The following is a 14,353-nucleotide window of genomic DNA, read 5'->3' as shown; positions in this document are numbered from 1 at the left end:
TTTGCAGCCTCCTACATCTCAAATCCCTAAATACCGGTCGGTAACGGTGATATTTACCGAATTTCACTGTTACTGACCGGTATTACCCCATCTACATATGGCCCTGAATGTTAATGAGTGGTTTACTTGGTTGCTGTCAGTTACCCAATCCCAATCTGTTCACGCCAACTATGGGCTGCTCAGTTCTCATGTATGATGTGTGTTAACAAATGGACAGTGCTTGTGGTTTTTCTTTTTACAAATCCCAACAATTAGAAGTGCAAAAATGTCTGCTTGTGTAAAGTGCAGTTAATGATTTGTATGCCTGTGCAATGGTTGATCACAACTAATTGATTGTTTTTATTTTAGGCAGGTTCAGATGTCATGTGCTCTGCTGCGCCAGGCCTCTGGGAAACCAGTAGTGGAAAGTGCACTTCAGCCGCCCCTGGATGAGCCCTTTTCTCTGCAGGATGCTGACTTTGGGGTGTTCGGACTGTCCCCTGGAGACCCCTTCAACGCCCAGAAGAGCGTGCTGTGGATGGGGGTCCTGTCCATTGGCTTCGCGCTCATCTGCGATGCGGATGAGAACCTTGTGTTGGCGGAGAACACCCTCCGCATGCTGGTCCGCTTCCTGGTGGACGCCCTGAAGCTCTTGAACCAGAGCAGCGACGTTGTTCTGAAGTCAGACAAGGCCGAGATCCTGCTGAATACTTTCTTACCACATGGGCAACTGCTTTTCCTCAACCATCAGTTTGTTCAGGCTTTGGAAAAGGAGCTATGTCCCTCCATTCCCAAATAAACTTTAATTCGTCTGCACTTGCCATATAGGTAGTATCCTAACTGCAGAGACTCTTCCCAGTGCACATTCTAAAGAGTTAATGATAATGGGTTCAACTTTGACATCCGTTGCCTATTTGAGGGGAGGGGGGTTGGAGTGACCATTTATTATACAATAGGAAGTAATGATATATTATTTTGTCTGAAGTGATGTTTTTTCACATTCTTTTTTTTGTCCTTTTGATACAGATCCTATTAGTGACTAATAGCTTGACCATTACAGTTCTGTATTTTCGTTTTTGATTCTCCAAGATTTGTTTTTTTCAGTACTTAAATTATATATTTTTGTTTCTTAGCTTGTCTCAATTTCTTCTGTAATATTTCACACATCCTCCTCTGACCCCGTTCTTTTAGTTCTCATGCGGGTTATGCTGTCTGAATTTGAAGCGCCCAATGTATTATCGATAATCAAATAACAAATACACTCCGCATTCCTAGTGTCCAAATGTTTTTTGTATCTTTGATGCTAACCGAATGTTTTGTGAGATTGATTAAAGGTGAGGATGGTGTTTGGCAGAATGGAAGTACATGAGCCACCACCTTCATTTTGGAACCGATTTGTTTATAAATGAAAGACACAGACCACTAAATGGTGGTGGATGCGGTTACCAGAAACAGCTGCCATAGACTTTATCATTCTAGTCTTTTCTTGACCCTTTTCTGTGCTGTACCAAAAACGTATGGAGTTGACAACGTAAGTATATAAAACATTCAGTACATGCATAGGAAATTGTCTTCTTTGCACTGTCCCTAATACGTTTGATATATTTCCTGATAATGTTACATCACCAAAAGCAGTCCGAATCCCTCTATAAGTAGGGTGTTTATAGCCACACTTTTTGAGTGATTGACTAACCATAGTCACGCACAAGTGGAAGTAATAATTCTGTATTTCAATCAATCAAAGCAGCTTTATTCGGTGTAAATTGTACAACCATAAAAGCATACCTATTAGGAAAACATACAAGATAAAAATGCCATTTACATTACAGTCAATACTTATACAATTTTGAAGGGATCATCAGTCAATGTATTTCTGAGAGTCCGGGGGGACTAATAGCATACAATCATTTTATAACAAATAAACAATCCATTAATCATTAAAATGCAACAATAAATAACGTATCCTAAAAAACATATTATTATACCCTATTTTAAAAAGAGAATACCCACATTTTTAAATTGTACCAACTCATAAAAATACTATATATCTAATTCATCATAATACAGTATATTGAAGATAAAAAAACCTGTGCAAAACCGCATTTCAAAAATAGCTAAAATGAATCAGAAAAATTAATCTCTGTTTTTATTTATAGCGTCACTAACTATTATCGTCCAGTTTCTCATATTACAACACATCTAGGTAAGCTAATTCCTTTGTTTTCCTTACGTCTCTTACAATGAAGCGAACAACAGAGTAAACAGTCTTTATGTTATCCATACTACATAAAAAGTTAAAAGCATTTTTATAGCTATACAGCCTATTAGTAAGGAAAAGTGGTTTTAAAACAGATTTCCGAATATCGCTATACAGGGTACAAAATAGCATTAGATGTAACGTGGATTGAGGGGTTTTTCCATTACATGGACAGTTGGGTAAACTATGAAATCCCTTTTCTTTGTCACAAAACGCAGTTATAAAGTGTATAGTACCCAATCGAAATCTTGTTAAATAAAATCTGTGCTGGATATTACCTAACAGTGTAAGATATCTTTGTATACCAGCACAGAAGGAATTTGGCTATAAACAATAACACTATGTTTTTGTCTAGCCTCATCGATTCTAATGGCAGAGATGTATCTCATCCTCAGCTCCTTTTTGCCACTACCTTGTATAGCTGAAAGGTCCCCTTTATCAAAATCTATCGTACAACATGATAATAAGTGTTGAATATATTCAAACCAAGGGATTTTGTTCCAATGATCAAGGGTCAGGCAATCCTTAATTATATCTGTGGTAAGTTTAATCTCTTCCTTTGTCCACAGCCCTCGCCAAAATGTAAGTCCAACTATACTAATAGTATTGTTTATATAAGGTACTGCCAATTCTTTGTGGGCAATATAATTGGCTGTTGAGCTAGGTACTGCCAATACTCTTTTTAGAAATGTATTTTCTTCTATTTGGAGAACTGGGGAACTTACCCCGCCCCATATATCTGCATCGTAACAGGCACCCGTCACACACTTAGTTCTATACAGGGTGAGTAACTCCCTCACAGGCTTATTTCCTATTTTGGCCGAAAATCTAAAGATTCCCTCAATACTTCTTAAAAATTTCTGTTTACTTGAATCAATGTGAAATTTCCAATTCCCATTTTTATTAAAAAGCAGACCCAAGTAAACAAAAGGTGACACTCTACCTATAGCTACACCTCCCACTTTATGTTGTCTAGACTTCAGTTTGGTCTTACCACATGTCTTAACAAAGTCTTCTTGAGATTTAGCTGTAAATCCTTCTCTGTCATATAGTGTCCAAATCTCTCAATTAAGGATTGTAGTCCATTCGCTGTCCTTGATAAAAGGACAGCTTCTTCAGCATAAAGTAATACCGGATTAATGAGTCTGCCTACTTTTGGACTATTTTGCTTTTGCAGTAAGGAATCCACATTGTTAATATAGAGGGAGAACAATAATGGGGCCAGTACACAGCCTTGCCGTATTCCTCTAGCAACCTTAAAACCTTGTGTACACTCACCCTTCATTCCAAAACTTACTCTTGAGGTTAAAAAGGAATAGATTTGGGACAAGTATATATTAATATCATTTGGTGCTCCTAACTCTTTTAGTGTTTCCCACAACTTAGCATGATTGACGAAGTCGAACACACTTGTAAGCTCTACAGAACAAAGGTGCAAAACCCCCTCCTTGGTCAATGTATATTTTCCTATTAGGAGTTCCAAATTTAAACATTGTCTAAAGTTCTGATACCTCGTCTGAACCCAAACTGGGCTTCTGAGGGAATGTTGTTCTCCTTAGCCCAGTCATCTAGCCTTCCTAAGAGAATTATTCCCATTAACTTGGAGGTTGAGTCCAGAAGAGATATCGGACGATAACAATTTGCTTTCCCTCGATCTCCCTTCTTAAAAATAGGTACAATAATACTTCGTGACCAGGAAGCCGGTAAGACTCCCCCTATAGCAGCATTAAAAACATTTATTAAACTGGGAATCCAAAAATCTATATCACTTTTAAAAACATCAATAGGAACCCAGGGCCTGCGGCTTTCCCCCACCCACTACGCCGGACACACGCTCGACACAGTCTTCTCCTCCAGCAAGTACATCTCCTTCAGCCAAGCCACCGGACTCCACTGGACGGACCACAGCTGCGTCCACTTCAGCTTCAGAACCACGACTCACCACCACCCGCAATAGGTCACCCGCAGAAGCTGGAACAAGATCACCACCGACCAGCTCACCACTTCACTGAGCTAGAACCCTCACGCCAGCTCAACGGACCCCAACCAAGCAGCCAGAAACTTCACTCAGTGGATCTCCAACTGCGCTGACGACCTCGCTCCTCTGAAAAACCACCCCAGCAGGCCCGGCAGCAAGATAGCCTCTTGGTTCAACGACGACCTCAAGAACTCTAAGAAGAACTGCCGCACCCTCGAGAAAGCCTGGCAAAAAAACCCGACTACAGACAACCTGACCGCCCTCAAGCAAGCCACCCGCAAACACCACCAGCTGATCCGCACCACCAAGAAGACAGCATTCAAGGAACGACTCGACAACAACGCACACAACAGCAAGGAACTCTTCAGCATCGTCAAAGAGCTCTCCAACCCCAGCGCCGGAAACGACATCACTCCCTCGCAAGACCTCTGCGACTCACTCGCCTCGTTCTTCCACAGCAAGATCGCCGACATACACAACAGCTTCGGCGCACAGACCACGCACCCAACCACCGAACCGACACCCCCCACGACCACCCTCCGCAACTGGACCCCGGTCAGCACCGAAGACACCATCCACACAATGAAGACGCGGCGTACCCCAGGGCTCCTCCCTCAGCCCAACACTGTTCAACATATACATGGCACCCCTCGCACCCCTCGCCCACGTCGCCCTCCAGCAGAACCTCAACATCCTCTCCTACGCCGACGACACCCAGCTGATTATCTCCCTCACCAAAGACCCTAAACCGCCAAAAGCAACCTCCACGAAGGAATAAAGGCCTTTGCCAAATGGATGAGGAACAGCCGATTGAAGCTGAACTCGGACAAGACGGAGGTCCTCATCCTCGGCTCCACCCCCTCAGCATGGGACGACTCCTGGTGGCCAACATCGCTGGGAACAGCTCCGACACCCACTGACCACGCACACAACCTGGGGGTCATCCTCGACTCCACCCAATCCATGACCAAACAGGTCAACGCCGTCTCCTCATTTTACTTCAACACCCTACGAATGCTCCGCCAAATCTTCAAGTGGATCCCCACCGAAACAAGAACAGTAACGCAGGCCCTCGTCTCCATTAGGCTGGATTACGGAAATGCCCTCTACGCAAGAACATCAAACAAACTCCTGAAACGGCTGCAACGCATCCAGAACGCCTCGGCACGACTGATCCTCTACATCCCCTGCCACAGCCACATCACACCTCACCTGAGAGACCTACACTGGCTCCCCGTCAACAAGAGGATAACCTTTAAGCTCCTCATCCATGCACACAAGGCCCTCCACAATACTGGCCCAGCGTACCTCAATAAACGACTCAGCTTCTACACCCCCACCCGCAAGCTCCGCCCTCCTGAAGAAACCATCAGCAGACCCCGCCGACCTCAAGAACTACCGCCCCATCTCGCTCCTCCCCATCCCTGCCAAAGTCATCGAGAAGACCGTCAACAGACAGCTTGCCGCCTTCCTCGAGACGAACGGATCCCTCGACCACTCGCAGTCCGGCTTTCGCGCCAACCACAGCACCGAGACCGCCCTCATCGCAGCCACCGACGACATCGGAGCCCTGCTCGACAACGGGGAAACAGCTGCCCTCATCCTCCTGGACCTCTCCGCAGCATTCAATACGGTCTGCCATCGCACCCTAGTGCAGCGCCTCAAAAACATCGAAATCCAAGAGAAGGCACTGGAGTGGATCATCTCGTTCCTCACCGGAAGAACCCAGAGAGTCCGCCTCCCCCCCCCCGTACAGATCCAAGGCCACCGAAGCCATCTGCGGCGTACCACAAGGATCATCACTCAGCCCCACCCTCTTCAACGTCTACATGAGCCACCTCGCAGCCATCGCACGCCAACACAACCTCAACATCATCTCCTACGCCGACGACACCCAGCTGATCCTCTCCCTCACCAAAGACCCAGCCATCGCCAGAACCAACCTACACGAAGGGATGAAAGAAGTAGCCGAATGGATGATGAACAGCCGCCTGAAACTGAACTCGGACAAGATGGAAGTCCTCCTCCTTGGATCATCACCTTCCGCCTGGGACGACTCCTGGTGGCCCCCCGCCCTGGGCTGCGCTTCCAAACCAACGGACCACACACGCAACCTGGGCTTCATTCTGGACTCCTCCCTTTCGATGTCCAGACAAGTCAACGCTGTCTCATCATCATGCTTCAACATCCTACGCATGCTCCGAAAGATCTTCCGATGGCTCCCCACCGAAACCAGGAAGACGGTCACACAGGCACTCGTCACCAGCCGACTGGACTACGTAAACACCCTCTACACCGGAACCACAGCCAAAATCCAGAAAAGAATCCAACGCATCCAGAACGCCTCTGCACGACTCATCTTGAACATCCCCCGACACAGCCACATCTCCGGACACCTGAGAGACCTCCACTGACTCCCCGTCAGCAAGAGAATCACGTTCCGACTCCTCACCCACGCACACAAGGCCCTCCACGACCTGGGCCGCAGATACCTCAACAACCGCCTGACCTTCTACACCCCACCCGCCAGCTACGATTGACCAGCCACGCCCTTGCCGCCGTGCCACGCATTCGAAGATCCACCATGGGAGGAAGATCCTTCTCCTACCTGGCGGCCAAGACTTGGAACTCCCTCCCCATCCACCTCCGCCTGACCCAGGACCACCTCTCCTTCAGGAAGCAACTCAAGACCTGGCTATTCGAGCAGTAGCGGACCCCCCCTCCCCAAGCGCCTTGAGACCCTCTGGGTGAGTAGCGCGCTATACAAATTCCTGATTGATTGATTGATTGATTGATTGATTGATTTAGCAGAGCACTTTTTATTTCTGCCATTGTGATTGGTGGCGAACTTACTGGGTCAACTAAAATAAAATTACTATTATTTTTTTTGTAACACTGATAGCATCTGGATTAAAAATTGACCAAATATGTATTATCCAATCTTCTGGGGGTACCGTAATTTCAATTTTCGAGGTTTGATTATCCTTGAAAAAAGGTTGGTCAATAGAATGCCAAAATAATGTTATATTTCTTGTTTCTGCTGCCTGGGTCAGATTTGCCCATGCATCCTCTTGAATTTCACTTTTCCTTTGTTTTATTGTTATTTTATATTCTTTTCTTTGAATACTAATTTTTTCGGCATCTCTTGGTTTTGATCTGAGAGCAATTTTTCCTATTTTGCCTAGAACATTCCCTATTGAACCATCTAGGGTTATTGACGCGTGTTCTGTTCTTGTTTTTAAGGATTAAATTACTCGCCATTTCTGTAGTAATATTATAAAAATCACTTATATTGAACAAATCCGGAGAGGAACTACTCGTACAGATCCCAATGTCCTTTTGGTTTTTCTGTCTTAAGTTTTCCAAAAAGAAAGTTGAATCTACTCCTGACCATTTAATAGATATAACATTATTGCCTTGGAGTTTAATATCTGAGTGTGTAGACTTACCCCTTTGTTGACGAACAAGGCCAAGACCAAGTACTAATATTAGAGGGTGATGATCACTAAAAAGGTTTTCACTAATTATTATTTTTTCCACTAAATCATAGCACTTTAGTGATCTAATATAATGGTCAATATTTGAACCACCTCTCTCTCCTACATAGGTAGAGATTGCTGTTTCCCCCTCAGAGTTTTCTGGTTCCACTATTACCAAGTTAAATAAAAAAATTATTCAATTTATTGCTTCCCCATAAGGGTCATGTCCAAAATGTGGGATTCGACCCCCAAAGCTATCAATAAAGTCACAATTAAAACCATCCCCCCATATTATAGTATACTCTACCCCAACTCTTTTACAAAAAAAACTCAAGATCAGCCTCTAATTCTTTAATTACCTTTGATCGAGTATTATCGAAAATATTATTATAAAAATTAATCACGACAAAGGTTTGCTTCCCTTCAGAGTATAGTTGTATCAGCTGGTAATATTGAGAATTGGTATTGACATCTTTCACTACAAGGGCTGCAGTAACCGATAATAGTGTTGCTAAGCCTCCTTTTGCTCTCTTTCTTCTAGAGTCGCATTGGTGCAAATTGCTTTAAAACCATTTATGAAAAAGGGGCCTATACTCCATGTTTCTTGTATCATAATTATAGTACAATTCTCTATCGATTTGTACCATTAATCATTGCTTAATTTATTCTTAATTCCTGACACATTCCATGACATAATAGTTGTCGACCTAGCTTGAGTGATTTCACGGTGTGAATCCGCTCATTCCATATCGAGAGTTACAGTCCCTGAAGTGTTATTTATTTCATCCACCCTACATTCCTGTAGTTTCACACTTGGTCTTTTGGAGCATAAAGCGCCATCTATCTTATTTTTAGGGCAGATTAATATACTTCCTTTATTGGGATCAACAGTGTCACATTGTGTCTCAATTGGTGTTTGCTCACTCAAGCACATATCCAGCATATTTGCCTTTTTATTATCAGCCTGAACAATTTTAGTGTCAAGGACTTCTGGTATTCTACCCATAATAATTTCTAAATTCTCATGTCAATCGATCTGGCTGCACGATCTAAGAAGTTCATACCAATTGTGTGTAGGGATATTTAGGATTGTTTTGCCGAAAATGGTCCGATCGTCCGTAAATTCACGTCATTTGGCCTGTAAAAAATAACCCAATGGGACAGCAGTAATGTAATTTGTCCTATCTGTGGTCATTTCCATATTTTTATTATCAAAGAACTCCATCAACTCTTCAACCAACTCTCTACTACGGAAGTTCACTACTACACAATCTCCCTCACACTGTTTTCTGGTGTTACCCACCCATCTCACTCTCCTCAACATTATAATATTTTGTTGTAATGCATTTATTTTAATATTTGTGTTTATAGTTAGCCAATGTATCACTTGATTTTTTAATTTCCCATACGGTTCATATAGCCTATCCTTATCTAACCTTGGTACATCTTTAAGAATGATAACGTACGGTGTTGCCTGGGGTGGGAGATGTAGGAATTCATCAGTATTAAAACCTCCGTTCATGGTCCTATTAGATTTCTCTACATTTTTTATTTCATTTATTTCTTCTAGTGGTGCTCTATATTCAGTAACAGGCCCTCGACTTTGGATGACTGGCATTTTAACCCTCGATAAAGGTTCGTTGACATCCTTTCCCTGTATATTTTCAGATGTGCTATTACAGACACTAACCTCCTTTAACATAATAGGTATATCTTTGGCTGCACTCAATATACTCGGGTTTTTCGATGCAAATATGCCTGACACCAGATCTGTTAAAAAAGTTACATCTTTTTGAACGTGTTTTATCTCAAACATAACACGGCGTTCGATGGAGTCCAATTTTGAATGTAGTTTTTTTAATAATGTCTCCAAATTAAATGGCCCTTGTTGACAATCTATTACGCAAGCCTCTCCTTTTGTTGAACCAGTAGATGTACCCCCATTCTTTGTCTTCTGCTTTGATCTCGGCTTAGCCACTTTGATACCTTCAGCACAGTTCTTTGCTCTTGGTAACTGTTTCACTTTCTTTGCCGGTGGGGAGAATAAAGTTGAATTCCCCGATCTTTCTAAAATCTCCAATGGCGATGTTAAAATACATGGATTGTCACCCATATTCTGCAGTTTCCTCTTGTGCTTGTATTACTACCAGGTTGTCCTGAATCTAGCTCAGGTGACTTCTCAATTACTAGTGCCATATGTGTCAAAGGCTCTTTGCTACCTTCTGATTCCGGGGCCATTAGGGCAACATCTAGTGCATTGTTAGTTGCCGCGAGCTGTTCCTTCACCAGGACAATTTCATTGTCAATCATTCCCACTGCGGATTTTAAATATTTTGTTATAGGGGTGGTATTAGGTTGTGGCTCCACCAAGGATTGCGTCTGTTTCCTCTTACCCATAGTCTTCTTGCTAGTGTAGGGTGCGGTTTAACACAACAGTTTGGAATCTCCTTACCAGACTCTTCCTGGCTACTTTCAAGCATTCAAGAGGGGTGGCCAAGCCCAGCCTCCTCAAGTCGCCGACGGGCGCAGACGGGCCCACCCTTAGCCCGTGCCCGTCCCCCACGAGCCCTGCCCGAAATTTGAAGCACCTCCGGCGCTAATGATGACGCGTCTCCTAAGCGCCTTGTGTTGCAGCTTGGGAATTGTAGTTTTGCTTCCCCAAGCTGTTCCTCCGCTAATTCCAGGCACAAAATACCACCAGCAGCAGCACGGCGAAGTGTCCCGGGCAGCAAAGCTACGTATCTCCGGCAAAAGTACAGGGCTCCCTTTGTATTTTATAAATTAAAATTAGATGCAACAATGCAGCAGTAGAGTGTACACACTAAGAACATTTTTTTACCAGTGTTAAAATCCTTGCCCCTTTGCCCTTAAAGCACACATCATTATTTCACATAGCAATAGTACTTAACACACTGTTTGTTAAATTTAGTTTGAAATCTCTTGATTGTTTTTCAAAAGTAAATACATAAAACATAATCAAACACAATACCATTAATACTGTGCCATAGAACATCTGGTCGTCTGGATGTCCCTGATGATGGAGAGTATGGAACGGTGGTATGGTGGCAGAGGGAAGGGGGCAGTAAGAATGGAAGTCATTATCCTTGGTGGTAGAAGTGGGAGGACTGGTCAAGGATGTGGTGGAGATGTATATGCTGAGAGGGCGGAGGCGGTACAAAAGGGGGTGGTGATGGACGGAGCATCTGAATCAATCAAACACTCACACCCAGTCAAAAGATCTGGGTTTAATGCATCACCGTTCTTTAGCCCACTCTGCCACCCCAGTTTAGACATGGCTATATGCAAATCAGTCTGACCCTGTGCCTCATGGGAACAGTCCAGTCCGAACTGCCAAGCCATGTCTTCCCTGGACCGGAAACAAGCTTCCGAGGACCGGTTTCTGGCATTCCAGCTGTCTTCAGCCCGGCTTGCTTGAATCCAGTGGCAAAGTGAGCAAGGGACTCACGTCTGAGCATACCCTGCCACACTTATGGTGGCCAAAAGCGGTACAAAAGGGGGTGGTGAAGGACGGAGCATCTGAATCAATCAAACACTCACACCCAGTCAAAAGATCTGGGTTTAATCCATCACCGTTCTTTAGCCCACTCTGCCACCCCAGTTCAGACATGGCTATATGCAAATCAGTCTGACCCTGTGCCTCATGGGAACAGTCCAGCCCGAACTGCCAAGCCATATCTTCTCTGGACCGGAATCAAGCATCCTAGGACCAGTTTCCGGCTATCCGACGTCTTCAGCCAGGATAGCTTAAGTCCAGTGGCATGGAGAGCATGGGACTCACGTCTGAGCATACCCATCCCACTCGGGGTGACAAATGCAAAAACAACAGTTGATGGACAGAATACAGAACAATGTCATACATTCACCCCAGTGTCTAACCCAGGGTGGTGTGGTGAGCAAAAAAACGATGGATTTAGGCCCAGATCTCTGTACTGGGGTGAATGTATGACATTGTTCTGCATTCTGTCAATCAACTTGTTGTTTTTGCATTTGTAATTTTTTATATTTATGTTTCCCTCATCTTCATTGCTTGATTTTGCTTGCGACAAAGTGTCCCTCATAGTTCTTGAATGTCACTCACAATTACACTGAAATTATGAAAATGTCACACATAGCAATCTGAAAGCTTGGCAGCTCTGCACTTTGTATAAAAGGGGAAAGAGGTATAATATTTAGGAATATAGCACGACCACCAATAAGATGTTAGGGAGGAAAAATAGGATACTTCAATGGAGTAATGTCAGACACACACAGTCTGCTATTAGATCATCTCTACGTGACCCCCAAACAGTTGAGCACCAAGATTTTCTGCCAAAATATAATGTACATTGACTCATTGTCGGGGGACTGGGAAACATTGCTAGCCACACGCGATAAACTGCTACAGGAACGAAGACTCAAGTTCCAGGTATTGGTACCCCTGCACCTGCATAAAGCTGGCTTACTCCAGTACACTCAATGCCGGTGATGCAGGCAAACTGCTGTACCCCACCCTGCATGGGAAGGCAGCAACATTAGTTGGTCCAGGACTTCGATATGGATGGCATGATAAGTCTCAGAAGGCATACTGGTACCATCGAAATGTTTATCAATATAACCTGGTATGTCGGTGTGTATTACGCCCACGAGCACAGGCTCTGATGGCTAGATCCCTCACTAGCGTGCGCAAAATCCTGCATAGCTCGATACTGGAGAAAACCCACTGTACCAACACATGAGTCAATTAAGGAATTAACAAGCAGTGCCCTTTGTGAAATAGTGACAAATGGAATGATCAGATGGGACTCTGTGAACTCATGTTGGACGCCTTTTTAATATCCAGTCTCCATGACTTTGGCAAATCCATTTGTGATACCCATTACTCTGGATCTATTGAAGATGTACAAATGAGTCCTTGTTGATTGGTCCTATACAAACCTCCCTCCAGGCCCTTGAGCGCTCCATCCCTCTAAACACTTGCAGTAGCCTCTCCATTGGCTCTGTAGCACTTGTACACTCGCTTCAGATTCTTGCAACACTCACTCCCTACAGGACCCCGCGGTTCTGCCTCCTGCCAGGCTTCAGTAACAGGACTCTCCAGTCCCAGCAGGCTTCTGTGGATGTGCAGAGTCCCAGTCCCCACTCTCTCCAGGATCCTGCAGCTTTAACAGGTCTGCTGCACTTGTTAATGTTGCAGCAAAGCACCAAGGAGTGAGTTCTAAGCCCTTAAGGGATGCCTTCTACACTAACTCTGACTCAAGCCTAGATGAATAAATGTGCAGCATTCTATATATGCTAGTCACACTGTTGTTGTGAGTGTATAATAGCTTTTGTGTGCTAGTCACTGTAAGTACATGTTAATGCTAAGTTTCTCCATGTCCTACTTTTAAATACCATGCACCCCATCTTGTAGGCTTCCAGGCCTACTTAGGGGCGACTTATTAGTATTTAAAGAGGAATCGTAGCCTGCCAAAGGTTTTATTTTGATGGGATGACTTGCAGTTTATACACTGCTACAGTGAGGCTTCAATGGTAGGCCTGAAGCCATGTTTGCACTGCCACTGTAGTGGCTGGCACAATAGCTGCTGCAGTCCACTTGTGGTACACTCTGTGCCATGTACTAGGGACTACTAGGCAAGTTAAATATGACAATTAGGAATATGCCAATGTAATGTAATGATGTATATAGGAGGATGACACTTTAATACTGGTTAGCAGGGATAAAGTGCACAGAGTTCTAAAGCCTGTAAAGATTTGAGTTCAGAAAGAGGTGAAAAATCCAGGGTGATCAAGCAGAAAATGTGGATTTCCTACAGTGATGCATTTCTGAAGCTGCTGAAATGCATAGATTTATTCAAAATATGTTATTCTATTCTCAGATGTGTGGCACTTGGCAAGACTCCATCAGCATGTGAGTGTTTTACAGATTACACAGAAGGAAGATGCCAAGGTCAGCTAGGCAGAATCTGGATTACAAATTGTACATAACATTAATCTGACTTGACCTTTAATAGATTGGCCTCCTGAATTTAGCAGAAATGATTGGACCATTCGTAGTAAACTCCTAGGATTTTTGTGTGTTGGGGAATTTCAATATCTGTCGGGTCACTATGAACAATAGTTGCAGTAAAGATTCATTTTGCCTCCTCAGGTAAAGTGTATGGTACCGCTTCCGAGGCCAATATCATGGTTATACCAAAAGAAGGGACAGACAGTTCTGACCCTATGAATTGCAATCATCTCATAAGACTTCTGCATACTTCGACCCATATCATTAATAAATATAGAGGCTGAAATAATGCTATAATCGTGGCCACGTGGCTTGCATCCTTGATCACAAAACTGGCCCATGCATCTCAGACGGTTTTTATTAATTGATGATTAGTCGGTGAAAATATTTGCTTGTTCTATCATATAATTGTAAATTCTTCTACCTCGTTCTCTACAGCAGCAGCTGGTGTAGCTCTGGATGCAGAGAAAGCCTTTGATAATGTTTCCTGGCTGTATTTAGAAGTCACCTTATCCCTGGGGGATTTCTTTATCAGAGTGACCATGGCCTTGTATGCTAATCCATTGGCCAGAATTTAAATAAACGGTGCCTCGTCACCCCCTTTGCCTTACAACAAGGTACACGCCAGGACTGCTCGCTATCCCCCCCCTTTT

At 43.8% G+C, this 14,353-nt stretch overlaps 1 protein-coding gene across 1 annotated transcript in view; it reads left to right on the top strand.

The window, feature by feature from the left end:
• AP5S1 (adaptor related protein complex 5 subunit sigma 1) overlaps positions 1-1,256 on the top strand; it is a 40,890-nt gene extending 39,634 nt beyond the window's left edge. Inside the window, exon 3 of the mRNA XM_078679045.1 lies at positions 349-1,256. Within this exon, the coding sequence (XP_078535171.1) occupies positions 349-778 (430 nt within the window). The 3' untranslated portion in view covers positions 779-1,256. The remainder of the gene's footprint in view (positions 1-348) is intronic.
• The last annotated feature ends 13,097 nt before the right edge of the window (positions 1,257-14,353 follow it).

The sequence above is a fragment of the Lissotriton helveticus genome, chromosome 2_2 (genome assembly GCF_964261635.1).
Source record: "Lissotriton helveticus chromosome 2_2, aLisHel1.1, whole genome shotgun sequence".
Lineage (NCBI taxonomy): Eukaryota > Metazoa > Chordata > Amphibia > Caudata > Salamandridae > Lissotriton > Lissotriton helveticus.
Note: the sequence above shows the minus strand (reverse complement) of the source record. Positions and strands in the feature narration are given on the sequence as shown.